At 39.6% G+C, this 21,445-nt stretch overlaps 2 protein-coding genes across 6 annotated transcripts in view; one reads left to right on the top strand and one right to left on the bottom strand.

The window, feature by feature from the left end:
• Positions 1 to 5,074: 5,074 nt before the first annotated feature.
• nkx6.2 (NK6 homeobox 2) lies at positions 5,075 to 9,097 on the top strand. The gene is made up of 3 exons (XM_020622671.1): positions 5,075 to 6,349; positions 6,831 to 7,003; positions 7,477 to 9,097. The coding sequence occupies exons 1-3, from the start codon at positions 5,920 to 5,922 to the stop codon at positions 7,723 to 7,725; spliced, it is 852 nt and encodes a 283-aa protein (XP_020478327.1). The 5' UTR covers positions 5,075 to 5,919; the 3' UTR covers positions 7,726 to 9,097.
• Positions 9,098 to 11,489: 2,392 nt separating this feature from the next.
• inpp5a (inositol polyphosphate-5-phosphatase A) overlaps positions 11,490 to 21,445 on the bottom strand; it is a 218,766-nt gene continuing 208,810 nt past the window's right edge. For 3 of the 5 annotated variants that reach the window (XM_020622674.1, XM_020622673.1, XM_020622677.1), the window contains 4 exons: positions 16,819 to 16,930; positions 14,084 to 14,152; positions 12,504 to 12,540; positions 11,490 to 12,164 (listed from right to left, as the gene is read on the bottom strand). In XM_020622674.1, the coding sequence (XP_020478330.1) occupies positions 12,115 to 12,164; positions 12,504 to 12,540; positions 14,084 to 14,152; positions 16,819 to 16,930 (268 nt within the window). In that variant the 3' untranslated portion in view covers positions 11,490 to 12,114. Of the gene's footprint in view, positions 12,165 to 12,452; positions 12,541 to 14,083; positions 14,153 to 16,818; positions 16,931 to 21,445 lie in introns of all 5 variants that reach the window. The other 2 variants (XM_020622676.1, XM_020622678.1) reach the window with 1 other exon arrangement.

Raw genomic sequence — 21,445 nt, 5'->3', positions numbered from 1 at the left:
CTGGAGCTATTTATAATGGAATTTATTAAATGTTTCACTTACCTGAGCCGTTGTGATTGGTGAAACAGATGTGGCTCTTTGTAAGCAGCGCGTTTTTGTGTTCCTGACAGCGGTTCTGCTCTCTCTTACAGAAGATGTGACAGAGAACTTGTGTTTATCTCCAAAAACAGGTACTGTGTTGTTATCTCTGATTACAGGCGGGGCTACCAACCACTGCATTCGTTCTGTGAACGACTGGGGGCTGTGGAAAAGCTGTCAAAAAACAACTTGTGATTGTTGAAACTGATGCGAACCGGGGCAGAGGTATGATTTAAAAATGTAATGTGTTCCCCCTATCTGTTTAGATATATGTTATAATATAAGAAGTTGTACAGTCATATGCTGTTCACTGAGCTTTTTCACCCTAAGACCGTGCTGACATTCTGTATAGAGATTACTACTTTTTGTACAAAAAATAAATGTACAATAACCTACAGAGTCACTGTTAAGTCTTTATTTCACACTCACCATTCTTAAATAGATCTTTTTACAACAAGTAAGAAACATTCAAACTTATCAAGAACAAGATGTGTACTTATCTATGTCACCATATGAGGGGTGGGGCTACAACTGATATCTTTAATATCAATCAAATACAGTTAACCGCAGTTAACCACAATTTCCTTATCTCTGTCAACAGATGCAGGGGGTGGGAGGGGTAACCACGTGGGGTTTAGGGGGTGGATTCTGATTGGTTGATTGCGGGGCAAAGAGGCGGGGTGACGATTCTGATTGGTCAAACGGACCTGTCAAATTAATTCTGATGAGAAGTAGTCTCTATATTGTGTGTGCCCTTTCCAGGCCCGCTTCTTGAAGGACAACGCCATCTAGTGGTGTTGCACAGTTCATACACCTCATCAAATGTGTGAACTGATGTGTTTCTGAAATGAATGTGTCTGGCAAAACAAAACAGGAGGAATAGAGTAGAATAGAGTACATGTCGAGGTTGTATCAGTGTTGCAAATTGATTTAAATGAAAAGTCTGCTTGGAAGGTCGCTTCATAGACCTGCACTTGATTACTGTGATGAATTCTGTCTGAGATTGGCTTCAGACTATTACTATTCTTTTATGCTCATTTTCTACTCTGACACATTCATTTAATTGGCTGTACCACTTTTTGGGATACTGGCTTTTTATAGTGCTTATTCAGCCCATAGATAATCTATTAGGAAAACATTTAAAATCTCTTTTGGCATCTGAGGTACATCAGATTTTTTTTTTCCTCAAGTTAAATGGCTAGATTAGATAAATTGGGCATCTTTCAAACACACTTGTCACATCTTTGTTATTGGTGAAAGATGGACAGGGTTAGATGTTAGTTTTTCAGGTCTCTGAGTCAGAAAAGTTGAGGATTCTTATTTTCAGCTCAAGGCCGCAATTTAAAAAAGTCATACTCAGTACTAACTACTGAGACAAAAGAACAGCGAAGTGGTGTCAATTGATTTAATTGAATAATCAATGGATTATTTGAGACCTTGGGCATAGCAGTAATAGAACAAGATTTTATGCTTTCAAACTGCAATGAACAAAATTCAATTGCATGATTTAGATGTAAAATTGTCTTTAATACTGCAAAATACTAGTGTATTACTATTATACTATTACTATTATAAAGAATTATTGCATAAAATTTGCAGAACAATGCAGTTAAAAGAATTATATTGAAGTTTTTACAGTTCAGTTTTGTTGTTTGTTTGGTATTTTACAGTGAAATTGAATGAGATTTCATGTACAATAAGCAACAACTGTGTGTAAATCTTACAGCTAATTCAACAGAAAAGGGCAGTTAGATTTACCCATTTAAAATTTAATTTACAACGGTTTTAAATTGTAAAATGTACAGGTTGTCCTGTAAAGTTGTTTACATTTTTACCATATTTTTTTCTTTTTACAGAATTCTGGCAACCACAGCTGCCAGTTCTTTTCTGTAAAATCTAGGGGATTTTTTTTTTTTTTTACAGTGATAAGGTTTGTAATATTTTTCGTAAATGCACTGTGCTTCCATATAATTTAAATCTCTGGAGGGTGGGGGAGTGAAACTTTGGTCACTGTATAGTGAGTTCATTTTACTCTCAAAATTTGTTTTTGTCAATGCATCTCAGGTACCATCTGTTAGACAGTATTTTAGGGAATTTTCTATTATATAAGCAGAGATCCATAAATGCGAAGTTACTGATATGCAGGTGATGTCAGTAGTTAGTGCGGTCTAAAACTGTCATATTGCTCTTTTTTTAAATTTTAATTAAATGTGTCAGAGTATAAACTGAGCATAAAGAATAGTAATAGGCACTCTGAAGCCAATCTCAGACAGGATTCATCGCAATAATCAAGTGCAGGACTGTTAAAATGCCTGACTTTTAGGAGGAGTTCATTCAAATTTGGGAATTTTTTGACTTGGACTCGAGGATGAACTGATTGGGTTTTAGTGCTCAGACCGCCGGAGGAAGCGGCAATTTCGTGCATCTATCATTTCACTGGTGGTATTATTTCAAAATATAGAGAAAGAACTGTTTCGTTCATGTAAACCAGAAGAAGCAGTTTGTTTAATTAGCCTTTTGTTCTTCATCCAGAGAAGACAGCACCCTGAGTACTTTATACAGTAAAGTCTGTTTGAACAAAAGTACTCAGAAAGCGCATGTGTATGTGTAATGCAGTTGGTTTCACTGGTGTGCCACTGGAGGGCGGCCTTGACCAAATTAGGGTTTCTGTGATTTCCTGTGCACTAAGTTACATAGTCTGCTTCCACCGTCGACATGTGTTTTCCCCTTGACCTGAACGCGACAGTTCTCTCTCTCTAACCACCACCTAACCAAAGCCTTAATTAACCCCTGCCATGACAGAAATATTAGAATAACAGGACGTAATGACTTGAATGGGGGAAAGACTTGGACATAACACCGGTCCTTTCGCATCCATTTGACTTTCCACTGCAGTTGTTTAGAGACTTCATAATAATAAAAAAAAGACTAATAATAAAATAGTGATGGGTGATAAGCTTATGAAATTATATTTTGGAATTTTAAAAAAGTAGGCTATGTATTTAATGATGAAGTCCTTGTTTCGCTGTTAACACCGGTGTACATTTGGATCATATTTAGTGTACTAATGCTTTTATTTGCTTAAATGGCAGAGGGGTGCAGTGTGGCGCAGGATCAGCTGAACGCCCCGGTGTGTCTGGGTCTACTGAGTCCAACAAGCGTCTTTTTGTCCAAACATCTGCTTATCTTTTCTGTCCCTGCTGTCAATTTCCATTTGTGTCAACGTTACACTCAGATAAGATTGTCTTCATTAACCTAGTTCCCTTCGGTGGCAGAACAATGGCTTGTGATATGCGCCATCAGCAGGCCAACAACCGATTCTTAAAAATCACACTAGCAACGGGTTAACATTTCACTACAAAATAATACTCATAAAACCTGCATTTTCTATTAAATGTATTATAGTAATTATTATTAGCTATTATTGTTGTAGATATTATTAGACGATTTTTAGAAATAATCTAGGTGACGTCATATCTGTCATAGAAATCATATGAGGTTAGTTCATTGGTTTAATAGCTTATTTCAATAATTATCTACGTTCACACTATTTCTTTAGAAAGCCACGTCTACCTTAGTTAAATTTGAAATTATCTGTAAGGTTACGAGATAAAAATACAAATTCTAAATTGCGATTATTATGTCATGCTGCCGGTTGTTTGGCAAGTGCTTGTCTCTGACTGTGGATGAACTAGAAAAAGTGTCAATGTTTCTGTCATTGAGCTCAAACGACGTCAGACAGTAACTGCCCTATTGAACTTGCTGACATTTTACACAAAGGACGGAGAAGGAAAACTTCGGCATATGCTGCAAAACATAGGAGTGGCCCATTTATTTTTTGTAAAGCTTCTCCCATAGTGATCAATTCAGACAGACCACAAAACAAGACAATAAAATCAGTGTAGGCCTATATAATCAGGTGAAATATACGGGTAGAAATTTGAATTAGAGGGCCATTTACAGAATTAAACATCTCCGGCTCAACACCAGTCAGTCAGAACTGATGAAACCTCTTGGATGAGAGGTGAAACCTCTTCGACCTAGAAATCTAGTCCAGTTGATTTTTTCTACGTTTTTTCAGCTTACTATGACCTGGATGAATGAGAATCTGCACAGACATTTACAGAATTAGAAAACGTGTTTACTAAATCCCTTCAACTTGAAGTGAAGTTATAGTCAAAATCGTGAATCACCGGGTTGAAAACCTTTTAAATTCTCCAATCTTCTCCCCCGGTGAGCAAGTGCATTTACTGAAGCATTTCAAATACTAACGTGGCCATATTTCACTCTTAAAACTTTCTCACATCTCCACAAAATATTACAGCACTGGCTGTGATGTCTGGAGCCTGGTGCTTTTTCTCACACACTTTCACCATAATAACACCGAGTTTCTCTCAGAAACACAGATTACCTCAAGAGTTTATGCTGTATAATGCATGTTTGCATTATTGTACTGTTTCCTGTACAAACAGTTTATGCTGTTCTGTTTATTTGTTCTTTTTCTTAAATCCAGTTCTTTCAAGTGGAAAAACGTGAAATAAGGGGTTTTGTTCTGAAAGGTGGAGAGGGGTGAGTGAAACGGTAACATTTTCTGACAGAAGAATAGACTACAGCAAGCGTTGGATTAACTGAGTTTATCCGACCTCATTAGCCAAAGTAACGGGATCACAAAATACAAAATGACAAAATATTGTACAGGGAATCAAACACGCTGGCCAAACTGTACTGTATCATAACAATATCAACTAAACAACTTACAGAAGGTAAAAATTTAAATTTAAACTGAATTGTTTTCTCTAGGGACGGATTACCTATAATTTAAAATCTAATCTTGAGTTACAGTTAAATGTAGATGTATACTGTCAGATGGAAACAATTATTTCCACAATGAGAGGCGCACCATTATTAACAGCAGCGTTGAAGATCTTAATACAGCGTGGCTTTTGATGCATTCAGGATCTTCCGGAGCGTCAGTGCTTAGCCTGGCGCAACATCCGAGTAGTTTTAGATGCGACAAATAATGGCCTTGGTTCTGCATGTATGGAGGAACCTCAATGGAGGAAATTTGGAGAAAGTACACGTCTGTGGTTGCCTTGATTTAAGCTAATTTAACGCGCAGAGTAAAAATATACTGTTATTTTAAAATTGAAGACACAAGTAAAGGTATAATCGCATACCATGCTCGCTTATTTTTTCAGTTCATGCATCCTTTGTTAACGTCACTTTCGCCATCTATCCTGGCAGCCCAAATAACATGCAGATAAACGGAAAACGCCTATTTTCGACAGCATATCAATGCAGCATCAGTCCAGCGGAGACGCACGTGTAGCAGCGGAGTTTCTGTCTCCTCCAATCACAGAGCGGTCTCACTCAGCTTTGTCCAATGGGGATAGCGCGCGTGCAGGTGGCTGCGCTGTTATCAGCGGCTCCCGTTTCACTCCCAGCATATGGTGAGTCAATTTATGGGAAGACAAGCTGACCCCTTAATGGTTCCCATCAAAACCACTAAAACCATCATCAGACCGCTCGATTTCCGCGGGGATTCTTGTGGCGGGCGCGTGCAGCCCTCTCCCAGCTGACAGACTCCAACCAAATCAAATACACGGAAAGACATTTTGGGAGTCTGAGCAAGCTCTTCACTTCCGAAGAGAGAACAAGTTCGGGTTTGCTCAAGTTTTCCCAACAGTTTGACTCTTCTTCCTCGTCCAGGATACTTTTGGAGAAAGCGGCAGAAGTGGCCTGGCTCCGACTCACCTCCAGACCGCTCTGTGCCTCTATTTACCCCTGTTTATTTTTATTACCAGTTTTTATCCAAGCGAGTTTGGTGGTTCATGTTCACAAATGTTAGCGGTCGGGCAGATGGAGGCTAACCGGCAGAGTGCTTTCGTCCTGGGCAGCACCCCGTTGGCGGCGTTGCACAATATGACCGAAATGAAGACATCGCTGTTCCCGTACGCGCTACAGCAGAGCCCGACGGGCTTCAAGGCGCCTCCACTCTCCAACCTCAACTCCCAGATCTCCGGGGGGACGCCGCATGGAATAAGCGACATCCTGGGAAGACCCATCACCACAGCCGGACAGCTGCTGTCTGGGTTCCCCCGGATAAACGGCCTGGCCACCACCGCAGCCGCTGCTGCAGCGGGGATGTACTTCAGCCCGGCGGTGTCGCGGTACCCGAAGCCCCTAGCCGAGCTGCCAGGCAGGGCGCCCATCTTCTGGCCCGGGGTAATGCAGGGTTCACCCTGGAGGGACCCGCGAGTTTCCTGCCCCAGTAAGTCCTGGCTGTCTGTTTGAACACGTTTCAGTCAATTAAGTGTAAATTCTGAAAAAACGAAGGTTCCTTTGTGGAGTTGCAGAATGATTCTTCTGTAGCGCTACTACTTGTCATTTATGGCTGTAACAGGCCTGTCCGTACATTGACACACAAAATTAACTACACCTGTGGTTTTCACAGTAATAAAAAAATTAAAATAAAATAAAATAAGAATGCTATTAGTATTAACCGATAGCCTCACTCTTTTAAATATAGACCAGTAGCCTACATGGTCACTGTAAGGGTGCATTTTACACAAACACCTGAAGTTTGTAAGTGAACATTAAATTTTAATGTGGCTGAACTTTCAAATTGTAATAGAGGAGTTTTAAAAATATTTCAAGCTCGTTTCCACTGAGAAGTGTGCGTGAACGTGCATTGAGGTGAACTTTTTCAGTAGAAACAGTTGTCTTTCATGTACACACGTTTTTTTTTCCAGCTCAGGCTAACATAATGGTGGACAAGGACGGCAAGAAGAAACACTCCAGACCGACCTTTTCAGGACAACAAATTTTTGCACTGGAAAAAACCTTCGAGCAGACGAAATACCTGGCGGGCCCAGAGAGAGCCCGCCTGGCCTACTCTTTAGGAATGACCGAGAGCCAAGTCAAGGTGAGGACTGTCTAACACCTGCTAATGTCTGGCAAACGTAGAAAATATTCATTTACTGATGTAACCTGAGATTTGAAGATTTTATCACGGAAAACAAGGAATACTGAATGTCACTAACAGTAAAATCGATAACAACAATAATAGTACTAAGTTAAATTTAGCATTTTTAAAAATACGTATCTTTAGATTAATCTTTGATTTTTATTTTCAGTATTTTATAAAGTTAAAGCCTCTATTATATTATTTGCTATTTTAAGCAAATTATCAAATGTTAATTTATTTGAAAAATAATTTTCAATGGTATGATTGATAAAACAAAATAATAATGATTATTATAATGATAATAAATTGTCTATTACTCTGAAATCGACAACCTTCTCTGATCTCTGCCTTTGACTATAGCTGCTTAATTCTCGACCTGTTGATCCTGTGCGCGCATCTCAACAGGTTCTGTCTCCCTTCCTCATTAACAGGTTTGGTTTCAGAACAGAAGAACTAAATGGCGGAAGAGACACGCAGCAGAAATGGCCTCGGCCAAGAAGAAGCACGACTCTGAGACGGAGAAACTGAAGGAGAACTCTGATAACGAGGACGACGACGAGTACAACAAACCACTGGACCCAAATTCAGACGACGAGAAAATCACGAGACTGTTGAAAAAGCACAAGTCCACCAACCTGGCGCTGATCAGCCCCTGCAGTAACAGCTCGGACACCTTGTGATGGCCACAAACTGCGAGGGTGTGTGTGTGTGTGAGGGGGGCTCAAAGGGTCCAACAGACATTTGTCGCACTCTTTGCCCCCTTTTCACCCGACTTTACGAACGTGCGCCTGAAGGGGATCGCATCTTGTTCAGAAAGAGCAAGAAAATGTGTAAAAACCAAGTGTTCGTCAAGAAGTACTGAAGACGCGTTCACTACAGCGGGGCCAGATACACATTTGACGGTCACAGACACTGTATACACGGATATATAACTCGTTTCAGAACCGGACTGCCAGCAGACCTTTGATGACAAGTTCCTGTTAGACACAAATATCAAACAGGAAACTGGCGACACTAAGTTTTTTTCCAACTGGAGTTATACAACGTATAAATGTAAACAAAATAAAATAAACAATCCGGATCAGTGTTGGACTTAGAGGCACGACTCGTTAATTTTGTTTCACAAATGTTTCTTTACTTTGCTCATGTATGATCCACGACACTTATTACATTACTCTCCTAATCACCTCTAAATTAGCGGCCCTGTAAACGTGAAGTCAGGAAGGCCGCTGCTTTGGCTCTGAATGCGACTGTTGAGGAATAATTGCTGTACCTCAGTAGACCTGATTTATTCAGCCAACACCGATCCGGATCCCAGACGCATGTTTAAAATGGCAGGTGTAAACGGGGCCTACGATGCTTCTAAAGCTTAGTTTAACCAGGGTATCCACTGTCCTAAAAGGCGAGAGAAGAAACTCTTTGAGGGGGCGCGGCATTGAGATGAATGAACGTATGTACGATGAATGAATGTATGTGAGATTGTATATATTTTTTACTGAATAAGTTATGTTGTTTCAACCAGTGGAAACGTGGCAGTGTTTATGCCCCGCAGCCGTGACGCGCATATCACCTCTAAGATATAACCGCTGCTTTGGTTTTATTTCTGCACATTAATGTCGCCTCTTTCTTCCACGTTTTACACTTCTGTTCTCTACAGACATACAAATGTATAGACGCAAATGCTGTAAATAGTCATTGTAAAGAAAACCCGCTTGTTTTAAATAACGACATCAGTACAGACTTTTCTTTTGATTTCATTGAGTTTATATTTGACCTCATCGCACAACGCAAGAGAAAGCTGGATCATCGTTAATGTTGGAATTAAAGAGATTATTATTGCTTCTGGGGCGGTTATGGGAAGAAAAAACTTTGTATTATGAATAAATTATTTAACAAGCATTTTGTTTTATTATGGCTTTTGTTTAATGTATGGGCTTATCATAAATGAAAGATAAATTTATGACAGTAAACAATGGAATTCTATCACGGTGATGATGCTTTTAGAAAATTAGTGCTGATGGAACCTGAGGAAGAACAACGAATTCTCTGCATCATTAGTATAATAAATGATTAAATATTTCATTGAAAACGATTATTATTATTGACAGCTCTTAGTATTAAAAATACGTTCTACTAAAATCTACTCAGTCTGTTCTCTTTAAATTCCCGTTGTGTTATTTTGCAGTCATTTTAATTTTCCCCAACTCATGGGATTTATAAACTCTTTTGGACCTTATCTGTGGGGGTGTCCAGAAAAGGACCCATAGATAAATTCAGCATTTAACAAAACTATCTGAGTGCTGAGTGTATGATGTTCGATATTTGGTGTAATCAGGAAACATTTCTGATCACTTTCATCCCCAGCAGTGTGGAGACGTTTGAAAGAAGTGCGCCCCCGCTGTCTTTAACGCGGAACTACACCTGTCCTATCCCCTCTGTAGTCCTAGTCAGTAGGAGCTTTCTGCATGCACTCAACCAATAAGACATTAGCAGACATAAAATCACGTATCGCTTAGAATTCTTTTGGTAATTCGTGCATAGAATGAACACCTGCTCTCACTCTGACTGAAATATAATGAAAGAGAAAATACTTTGATATAGGCCACAATAACAAAACATTTCCTTCCTGAATATTAGCCTGTAGGCTAATATTAATGGGACAGGAAACTTCATTTTATCTTTTTTTTTTTTACTTTTGGCAAGCTATAACAAATTTTATGTTCCACTCTTATTTTTGGAATGCTATATAAAGTTTAATATAGATTTATGACTCACTTCTGGGTCAGTATGGGTTTCAGCTGCTGCAGCTATAACTTTCCTCTTTTAACTTCTGTCTGGATCAGTGCAGACCCCCAGTTATGCCATGTGACTGTTTTCTTTAGGGAGTGAATTTATACTGTATACAAAATATTATATGGGAATATTAGCCAATGTGTCGATACAGAAGTAGACAGAAAAAAGAAAAATCTACATAGAGCTGATATAAAGTATAAAGTGTCGTTCATTCATTCATTACTAACTATACATTCATGCGATTATTAGTTTTCGTGGATGTATGAAAGCCAGTCTTCTGCCAATTAAAGTTGGTGTCACAGTGCATCTCCCTGGGGAAAAACCACCATAGGAAATGTGTAATTCTCAAACCTAGTTTTAAGATCCATCACTACATAACACTGCTGTAATAATACACTAATACACTGATGTGGTGTAAGCCTAATTGATGAAGACCTTTTGATTTGGAGCTCTTACCCCAGTAAAGGGGTAAAATGAGAGGTAATGAGGACAAACAGCCATTGAGCTCTAATGGTTTTTATTGCTTGAGAAGTGCACCTACAGTACAGGCCAGGCTGTCCAAAAGGGGCTAGAATAAAATCTCTATCTGCTTTTATAAGATGGAGTGAAGAAAAAATGCAGCTTATACTCCTAAAGTATACTCACAATGACCAGCAGGAACACAAGCAAACAGGCCTTTTTTTTTTTTTTTTATAATATACTTTTTGCCTACAAACCAAATCACACAAGACAACATAAATTCTGTGGCAGGCATAAAATCATTTCCAATTGCAGTGATTTAGATGAAAAAAAATCATGGAGGATCAATCTGGCAACTTCACACCATCTGAAATCTGTAGTGTAGTAAATGAAATCAATAAAAAGAAAAGATGGTGTCTCCATTCGGCCCTGTAATGCTCCAATTATTTGCAATGAAGGCTGCTGGAGGCTACATACAAAACTAATAAAAAGCAAGGCTTCCTGCTCTTTCCCCACATTTAGAGTTTCTCTCTATTTTTACATTTCATAATAAACACCCTAAATATTTCAGAACTCTTACACACTTCATTTTTGTGTAGAATACTTGGCACCATAATGCAGTAACAAAAATAGACAAAACTGTTTAGTAGACCAAAGCCTATCGAAAATATTACATTCAGAACTATAATATTAAAGAAATAAGTTAGCATAAGAATATAATGAAATCATAGGACTGAAACACTACCTTATATACTTGCATGGTCTATAACCTTGCTTAAAACATTCTTGGATAGGCAATAAATCACTGAAGAGTTTTTTTTTCTTGTATGGACTATTCAAAGGTCAGAGTGGCTGCTGCGACACCCGAGCAGTCACTCTGTCTCTGCACTGCACTTCAGCTTCAACATTTGGTTAGTAATAATTATAAATTATTTCTTTAAAAAGCACAGTGTAGAAAATGAGACTCAACCTATGTGTCAGGCATGGCAGTGTGTTGTGCACACAATATCAACTCAAGACAAAAAAAAAATATATATATATACTGTATATAGTTGAAATAAACTTAAGTGTTCTACAGTCCAATCGTCCCTGGTAGGCTAGTGGTTAAGGCGCAGCACTCTCACCGCTGCGGCCCGGGTTCGAATCAGGGTTGCGTCAGGAAGGGCATCCGGCGTAAAACATGTACCAAATGTCAACATGCAAGTCGTCAGTGTGACGATTCACTGTGGCGACCCCTAAACGGGAAAAGCCAAAAGTGACTTTCTTTCGTTCTACAGTCCAACAAATTCCAACAATAGGACCACAACGTTTGGTCAGAAAAGAGAATGACATTAAAACCATCAACAGCTATGTTATACTGTCCAATGTACAAATAAACCTAACAATACAACTTTTTCTGCATTGCACTTTTCTACAAAGGGCAAGTATGTAAGTGGCAAGTATGTAAGTAAAGTAAGACTGCTTTCAATTAGAGTTTTGGCAACAATGCTGTGTGTCATGGAGAAGAGTTGTCTGTCCTTTTTCTCCTCTAGTTAATGGGGTTGCATGGCAACAGTGAGGTCAGCGATGTGTGTCTTGTCTGGAGCCGGGCTCTCGGGTGCTAGTCCACATCCCAACAAGTATTTTATGGAGAGAAAACTGTGGGCTTTGTGTATGGATGATGTGTCAGAACTGCCACTGGTCAGCACTGCTGAAGAAGTTTATCTAGGTTCTTCAGTGTATGCTTGTGCAAAGTGTGTGTGTGTGTGGGTGTGTGCGTGTGTGTGCATATGTGTGTTCGTGTGTATGCTGATGTCCTTTTTGTTTCTATGGTGTTCTCACAGAGGCGCTTCACGAAATATGTTCTCCTCCCTTTGGCAACACTTCCCTGTAGATAAAAAAAAGATGTTTTAGTCCTAGATACCAAGTAGCCATTTGCATCAGAGAAAAATACAAGATGCACCTCTAGTTTGTAAGTAAATGTCTTAAAATGACTGGAGCATTTTAAGCAATCATGAGACATTTTTCCACCAATGATGTTTTATTTTGGAATAAAACTCTTCAAGCAGGTAAATTTGCCTTCTGAAGAATTTGGCAATGTAATGAAAAATCAAGCAACTCAAAGAAAACAATTCAGCAATGGCAAGAATTATAATAAAGAAAAAGTAATATTTACCACAACATCACTGCACCACACAACACTTGTGCTTATTTGCATTAGGTTTACCTGCCCCCGCTGTTATTCGGAAAGACAGGAAGACAGGCTGGTGGGGGCACAGAGACAAACCAGAGTCAGAAACAACTTCATTAATCCTCTCTGGGATAACTTCTACACCCCTTCCCCTCTGAGCACCTACGACACACAGGTTAAACTCACATACCAGCACTGTGCCTTTTTGGGCCTATGTGTTAACTGCACTGGACATTTTTTTAAACACAGCCAGATGCTAACAGTAGTGTGCGGTTTGGAGGTGGGGGCTGCTATAATATTCGTCAGTGTGCTTGGATCACCTTGCACACACACACTACTGTCTGTGTCACACTCGGGAATGATTAAAGACCTAACTTAAGGTGCCTCTCATGCAGTTTGAGCTCCTGCGACAGACCGTAATCAGCACTTTCTCTACTACTTCTTTTAGCTTCCTTCTGAAATCTAAACAGCTTTAAGTAAAGCTGCTGGGAGGTTAAATTTAGTTGCAAGATTGTGATTTTTCTGAGGAAAACAGATTTTTTTTCTCATCAACATAGTATTTAATGCACATTCAGCTAGTATAACTGTTCCTTCAACACAGGTGACAGAAATGGTCAGGGAGTGTATAAAAGAAAAGTTATAGTAAAATAATGAAAATCATATCAGTGCAAAAGTGCATCTTCCTTTATGAAATGTTCTCTGATATTGTGTATGTCCTCCCTCACCTCCTCCAGCCTGTTTGGGTTCCCCCTGAGCAGTGTTTGGATCCACTCAGGTGTAACTTTAGCCCATTCTTCATGGCCTACTTGTTCCAAGTCTACCAGACTGCTTGGTTGTCTACAATGTACAGCCCTCTTCAAAGATTTTAAAGCAAAGCTTCCTACCATCAGTCAGAAAGCTAAAAATGCTGGGGCAGTGGATCCTTCAACAAGACAATGATCTAAAGCACAAAGCAAAGTCAACCCAGGAATGGTTTAAAAGAATAAGGTGGCCTTCCCAGTCTCTAAACTTAAATATCATTGAAAACCCAGGGATCGATTTGAAGAGGGCTGTACATCGCAGACAACCAAGCAGTCTAGAAGACTTGGAACAAGTAGGCCATGAAGAATAGACTAAAGTTACACCTGAGTGGATCCAAACGCTGAGGTGAGGGAGGACATACACAGTATCAGGAAGATGCAAACCTTTACACTGATATGATTTTCATTATTTTACTATAACTTTCTTTTTATACTAGCTACCATTTCTGTCACTTGCGTTGATGAAGGAACAGTTGTACTAATTGAATGTGCATTAAATATTATGTTGATGAGAAAAAAATCATTGTTTTCCCTCTTTTAGCCATTTCAAAATAAAGGGATACAAACTTTACACTCAACTGTAGCTGAAGCCATGTATGGTAGGAGTAAATCATATCTTAAACACTTCAACAACATTATCAGTCTCTTAATTCCAATATCTAAAGACAACATGTAACACCAACAGGTGTTTTACTGCATTAAATGTAGCTGCGTTCAGAGTAGTCTGTCTGTTTCGATTTCAGGCTCAGATTCACAGAATTTACATCATAACATGATCACACACAGTGACTATGTGGGCAGAGCCCTTGTTGTTACCTTGTGGTCCCCCATGCAGACATTGGGCCCAATGTTATCATAGACTATTGATCTGTCATCATTTTCAGGCTGCAGAAACACAAAATCAAAATAGTTGTGATGTAAACATGATCAACAGTATATCCGATTCCATATAAGAAGGGACATAACTACACTGTGCTGCAGCACAGTTCATGACTCACATACAGGATGCAGAGTCAGCAGTACAGTCTTTACACAGCACAGTCATTACAGGCTTGTGTCATGTTTCATGGATGAACAATCAGTGTACCAGATACATTAAACACAATGAGCAAGATTTTGTTTCATGTTTCAAAATAAAAGTCATCTAGAGCTGCTCAATTGTGAGAATCAAATATGTCGGGCTGATCTACTGCAGAGGTCAAATAACAAAGGCACATAGGTTCAATCTTTTTTATTTGTGTGAAAATAGGTCAGTAACACTTTATTGAGGCAGTAGTAAGATCCTTATATATTACCAGTGCAGTCACAATGTGTGGTTTATTTGCCATCTGTGTAAGATTCCAGATCAGTGTTCATATTCTGACTCAGCCATTCAGTTTCCAACTTAGGGTAAATATTTGAAGGGGGTGGGGGGGTATGCTAAGTAAGACAATTCAGAATTCTAAGGGACAATCGCTGATAAAATGAAGCCAATGTGCAGGTACAAAAAAATTAATAAAAGTGACCAAAAGAAAATGAAACGATGCTGGATTAATGAATGACAAAAATTTAGGAAACATCACATGTATTATGTTTGTTTTGTTAAATTCCTGAAAATCCAAGTATTATCATACCCACAGAGCGGCAGCACAGCATCTGATTTATGAAAACCATAAGTGTCCACTGAACTGAACGGATCTTCAGAAACTGCACAGTTTTTACTTTGAAGAGAAATGCATGGGTGAGTGACAAGGCGGACATTTGCCTCTGGACCAGATACACTCCCACTGTAATCTAGGAGCCTATCTGAGAGAATCATGTTTCGATATCACTCTCTGCACACACAAAGAAGCTGTTACCCACTGACACATGAATCTGCAGACTGGAGTATAAATCACACTTGTCTGGCTGAACTAAAGAGTTTTTAAACTTCCACCCCAACCCCCCACATACATGTTCACACACCCAGGGCTGCTGGGTGCTACCAGTTGTGACTCCCGCGCTGCACTGGCACTTCAGAAGAGACACAGAGCTTTAGAATGAACCATAAAGCAAAATTGAAATAACTTCAGGCCAATCCTGCGGTTGAGTGGGGTTAGCACACGTGTGCCTCCACCTCACTACCTTTTATACGGGCTACGCGCTGCCACCTCGCTATTTGTCTGGCAGCCTTCCCTGAGCCACTGCCTCCAACAGCCTGAGATACATTCATCAAACACACACTTGATAATTTACAAAGACAGCATAAAATTGTGGATTTTTGGGCTGCATAATCTTCAGACAGATAAACAAATTACCCGGGGCCCTCCGGCAGAGAGGGAGTGCTCGCTCGGCTAAACATTCATTACCGGTGCTCCCGGAACTGGTGCCGCACCGCATAGCCAGCGGCCAACCTTTGGCGTGTTAGGGCTCGGCAAGCAGAAAATAACATGATGGCGAGTTAACCGACCGTGCCATGATAGATGATGCCACACGTCGGGCTGTTTACGGGCCCATGTCTCACCAATCTTGCTTGGAGCCAGAGAGTGTGTGCTCAGTGAATCATCAGCCAGTCTGCGAACACACTAACTGTTCCACTCCGTCCCTGCATTACAATCAATTAGCCGGTGCTTGAGGGGAAGAAAAGCAAACAGCATCCCTACTGTGTGTATGTGTGTGTGAATCACTTTTTACATGATTCTGACACATTCAATGGGTGAAACACACTGGATGTTATTTTAAATTGCTGTACAGTTTTTGTTTTTCACAACTTACTGTAAAACAGTATTATTGTTCTGGTCAGAGTGTAGAGTCCTTGTGATGCTTCAGTTGTTAAAGAAGAAAGCTCAGGAAGGAACTTCTCATTTGCAGTGGACAAAAGAAAGCCAAACACCCTGAGCAGCCCCCTGCTGTGAAGTGGTACTGTAAGATACACTGCTGTATCTCTTTCACACACAGACACATTAACAGAGGAAAGCCTGCATGTTCCAGAGGTAAAGCTAACAAACTGATATCTGGGGGTCAAAGCAGCTCTTTCCCAATTCAAAAGTAAAACAGAGGACACATAAAATGTGGGAAAAACTTTGCAGGGCTGCCCAGTGGATCTTGAAGAAATCCAACAAAGAAACTAGTGAGTCAAGAGTGAACAGACTGCAGCACAGGCTGCAGGAGGAGGGGGGAGACTAGGGCACAGAGGTGGCAGATTGGCTAGAGTTTACAAGGCTGGGATGGATTGGAAGCCAAGCAAGGGCCTGCAGGGTTTGACTATCTGAGGAAGAAGACAGATCTGTGGCTTTATGAAGAAGATGGAGCCCACTGGAGCTTTATAAGTGCCGGGATATATATACTGTCTGGGTGGACCCGTGGCTTAGTGTTTCAAATTAATATTCACAGACACCTCATCCCTCCATCTGTGAAGTGACAGAGGCAGGGAGGGGGATGTGGATCGCAGACGATGGAGCTGGAGAAATAGAATGATGAATTAATAAAGACCTCTGTGTTTTGGTTAAAGGAGGAGCGGTGATATTTGGGCAAATCCTGAAGGTATCCGACTTTAAAAAGTAACCACCAAAAAATGGCAGGCTGAGGCTCACCTTTAAGACCAGGTCTCTGGCAGAAGGGGACATGAGGATTCGGTCACACCAGGCAGGGCATCTGGTGTTCATGTACTGCTTCCCCTGACTGCTGTCTTCACTGTATGGATAACTGAAAAGATGCACACAAATCAGTAAACAGGAAAATGTAGATCACTGTATATTTATACACATTTAAGTGGTATCCAAGTAATAATGAACTTGTACTGACTGTACATACTGTAGATACTGCGCACTCTGCACTGCTGTTATTGCACTTCTGGTTAGATTCTAAACTGTATTTTGTTGCCTTGTACTTGTACATGTGTAATGTCAATAAAGTTGAATCTAATTTAATCTAATCTAATCAAATTTTCGTGTAACATGCTACACAAACAAGAGGACAGAGGGCGGCCAATAAGGAAAGTAATACATACTGTTTTAAAGGTATGAATCAAAAGGGCTGCAGACGAGAATTACAGTAAAAATGAGATGTTGTGTCATCTGCCTTATCTCAGAGACAGAGATCAAAATGTTTTCCCAAGAAAGCAGGAGGTCCATTACTATGGCCAATCATCTGAGTAATCTCTTGAGTCAACATACATGGATGGCTCAATCAAAGCAATCGCTCTCTGCCAACTGTACAAGTTGTGTGTGTGTGTTTGTGTGTTGAGCGAGTGAGAGGGAAAATTAAAAAGAAAGAATGAGAGTGATTTAGGCACGGCAAACCAGAGAGAGATTCAGTTGCCCATATGTATATCTACATCCCTACATGGTCATCAAAAACAGATTGGGTGCCATGGCAAATGGCCAAGAGATCTTGGAACAGTAGGGAACAACTGCATGATTTAAGCAGCGGCAAGGCTGGAGTTGGGCGGAGAGCCATCGAGCTGATACAGATTTACATAGTTAAGAATTCAATTTGCTCCTTCGGCTCATCAAACTTCTTCAGATTTACACGCCACCAATCCCATTTGTTTGTCGGCGCTTATCAAGATGTAAGACTTGCATACTGTAAGACCAATCCAATTTGCTCCTTCAGTGCCCCGCGTGCTAACCATAGCATAACACAAAGTGATATTCTAATGACAAAATAAACACACACACACTGGGGCCCTGATTCATCACACTTGCTAAGCTCTGATATCTTAATTGGACTTTGTGCTAAGGCAGAATATGTTAATTAAGCATTTGACAATGGCTGCCTTGTAAGTGTAACTGTGCATTCAAATCAGTATATGGTTGCTACCTCTGCTGCAGCAGCTATTAGTTACTATACTGTTATAGCTACTGATACTACACTAGTTCTACTAATAATATGATTAATAATTACTTCTAGATAATCATAGGTATCCTATATCATTTCTGCTCTAATAGTAATGAAACTGGGACTTAGCACACTTAGCATTTGGTATTATGTATTTGTGTGTGCTTAGGTTTCAGTGCAACAACAATCTGAGCAGAAGAGTCAGACACTAACAGATCATCAAAGTGTGCATCTAGATATGTGCGGTACTGTTTTGTGCATTTTTTAAAATAAAATATGGCATCTTGCTGTACTTTTTGGTGCCTTTTAAACATGTGTCCAAGGTCAACAGATGACACTTTCCTTTTAATGTTTTCTCTGGCTTGTTTGATCAATGAGCTTGTTTTATTTTATCAATGGGCAATGTTTTTGTCAAATAAAGCAATGAAATCAATAAATAAAAGAAATAATAATTATCAGATGAGTTAAACAAATTTCATTGTGGATTAAGTCATCTAAAATGTACACCTTGCTAGGTTTTTCTGTGCTGTCTCTACTTAAATAAAACCTATTTTGCTCTCCAGTGAACTCTCATTAAAGTGATGAATGTACATGTATAGATCAAAATATCAGTATTGAAATAAGGTACTGATATTGTTCTGCACTGTGATGAAATCAATCAGACCAATTGTCATCCACATACACTACGCCAACAGAAATACAGATGTGTTGATAAGGTGTTTCTGGCAGCCTGTGTATTAAGCCTGGGGCATGAAGCAATCTCATCTGGTTCAAACACACCCATGCAGAGGTGCACACACCCATGCACAGAGCTCCCCCACTGAGTGTACAAACAGACCCGCAGAGAGCTACTTAGAAGTTCCCTGCCTCCAATTACCATTAATAGCACTTAAACCATGAGGGAAATGCATGGGGTTTTGGTATGCTAATCAAAGGGCCAAAGAAGTGATCCTGGGATGAAAGAGAGCATGAAGAATAGGATGAGTGAAAAAGACAGATAGTGAGGCTTCTGCCTGATAGGGGATAAAGACAGATCAGACATGAAGAGGGAAAGTTTAGAAAAGTTTTCAAAGGGCCCGTGAAGCCACTCAGCTTCAGGGTGGCCTGAATGCTCCTGTTTCCTGAGGGATGGTCCCTCTTCCTTAAACAGCCTGGGAACAATTCTCCTGTCAGGGACTCTCTTATTGCTTTATTGACTAACAAGCCTGTTAAAAAGATTGAGAGAAAATCAGGTTTCCCCTTGACCTCCTTCAAACAATAAAATCTAGCCTGAATGCAAACTTCCTGAAACACTTCAGCAACAGAACTTTGCTATCATTCTGTCATTTTAGATGACATCCAGCCATTGTAAAAGATGATTAAAAATACTCAACTATGGCTATTAAGGATCCAGTCTGTGTTCCTGTGTATGCTGGTATAGGTTGTTCCTCTTTCTGATTTACTGCACTCTCCACTGGCTCCAATAAAGATAACAAGTCTTAATGCAACAGCAAACAGTTGAACAGCAAACTGGGGCCAAAGTGATTAATGTGTCCGATTAGCAAGCTCACAAACTTATCGAAGAAGGTAAACGGTCTGAGAGGGCGTGTGGGTTGGAGGCCGTCAGCTCATATCAGACACTTACTGCCTGGACCAAGACTAATTACACTAATTAATGGGCTGACCTGATAACTCCAACAATTGTATACAGTCATGTGAAAAAATTAGGACACCCTTTGAAAGCATGTGTATTTTGTAACATGTTTTAATATATGGTTATTTAATCTCAATTTTAACAATACAGAGAGATTAAAGTAATACAACTAAACAAGTAAAACTGAAGAAAAGTCTTTTCAAGATCTTCTGTAAATGTAATTCTACAAAAATGCCTATTCGATTTGAGCCATTTTAAGAGGGCATACATGTGAGGGTGTGCTATCTTTTTCCTCAGTTAGAATAGGCATTTTTGTAGAATTACATTTACAGAAGATCTTGAAAAGACTTTTCTTCAGTTTTACTTGTTTAGTTGTATTACTTTAATCTCTCTGTATTGTTAAAATTGAGATTAAATAACCATATATTAAAACATGTTACAAAATACACATGCTTTCAAAGGGTGTCCTAATTTTTTCACATGACTGTATCTGTATAGGAAGGGGAGCTGCACTTCAGTGTATCCACAAACTTGTTCAAAATGAGTATGCAAACTGCTACAGACACAACTTCACCAACTCTGGTCAGCAAAATAATTGTGTGGATGCTGTAAAGCATCCACACTCTTGTTTTGCTGTTTTTATTATTGTTTCTTCCGTACATTTTTTGGCCCTCATCTCCTCCCACATACTTTTAACTAGACAACCAATTCTGGTATCAAACTGTTCATCTTATTAAAGACGTGTGCTTGTATACAACTTTTTTTTATAACTTTTAAATAAATTCAGTTTTCACAAAAATTTTCCCACTGAAAATGAATGGGGTCAGCATCCATACGCATTTTCTTCAGAAAATGCAATTTTCTAGTTATTATTATTATTATTATTTTGGGTTCCGCCACTGTTCTTTGGCACCTCATTCCTTCCACATACTTTCACTTAGAAGGGCCATTGAGGTATCAAACTGTTTATCTCCTTAAGGACACGTGTGCTTGTATACAACTTTTTTATAACTTTTATACTTTTTAAGATATTCAGCTTTTTTTACAGAAATTTCCCCATTGGAAATGAATGGGGCAAAGTTGGAAGCTTAATATCTCCAGCATACCTTGAGCTAGAAATGCCATTTCAACTCTATTCAGTCACGTGACCCCCCAAGTCTAGCAGCTGTCGCTATGCTTCTCCTCTTCCTCATTGCTTTTGTGCTCCTATTATGCCATTCTTAAGCTTTATACACATATAATAGATGACAATCGTAGAGAAAATTGTCACGAATTCAGTTGTCAGTGTTACTGAGATGGGATGAATGGTATTTGCGTAAGTCGCTCATTCCAGGCATACTGTCTCACTGCTCTATAGACTTACGGTCAATACAGAAGATCCGCTGAAACAAAACGTTGGCATATTTGTAAATCGTAACTGTTCCTTCATTTTGTTTAATCTTGACATAATACAACAGTGGAATAACACAACAAAGTGCTGTATATATTAATATTGGGTGTCACGTTTGCTCCTCGCCGTGTCTCTCGCTGTGCCGCTCCCTGACTTGCACTCAAATAATGCGCTGGAAGGAAAACGTCTTTGTAATTATAAAACGCCACGATTCCTTCAATTTGTTTAATATCATGACATAATACAACAGTGTAATAACACAACAGGATGCTCTATTTGTTTGAAACTGAATGCAGAAATGCACGTCTGGTTGTCGCTGACTGCGTCTCTGCAGACGCTGTCAAAAGCTGCTTTGCAA

The sequence above is a fragment of the Monopterus albus genome, unplaced genomic scaffold, assembly GCF_001952655.1.
Source record: "Monopterus albus unplaced genomic scaffold, M_albus_1.0 scaffold286.1, whole genome shotgun sequence".
Lineage (NCBI taxonomy): Eukaryota > Metazoa > Chordata > Actinopteri > Synbranchiformes > Synbranchidae > Monopterus > Monopterus albus.
Note: the sequence above shows the minus strand (reverse complement) of the source record. Positions and strands in the feature narration are given on the sequence as shown.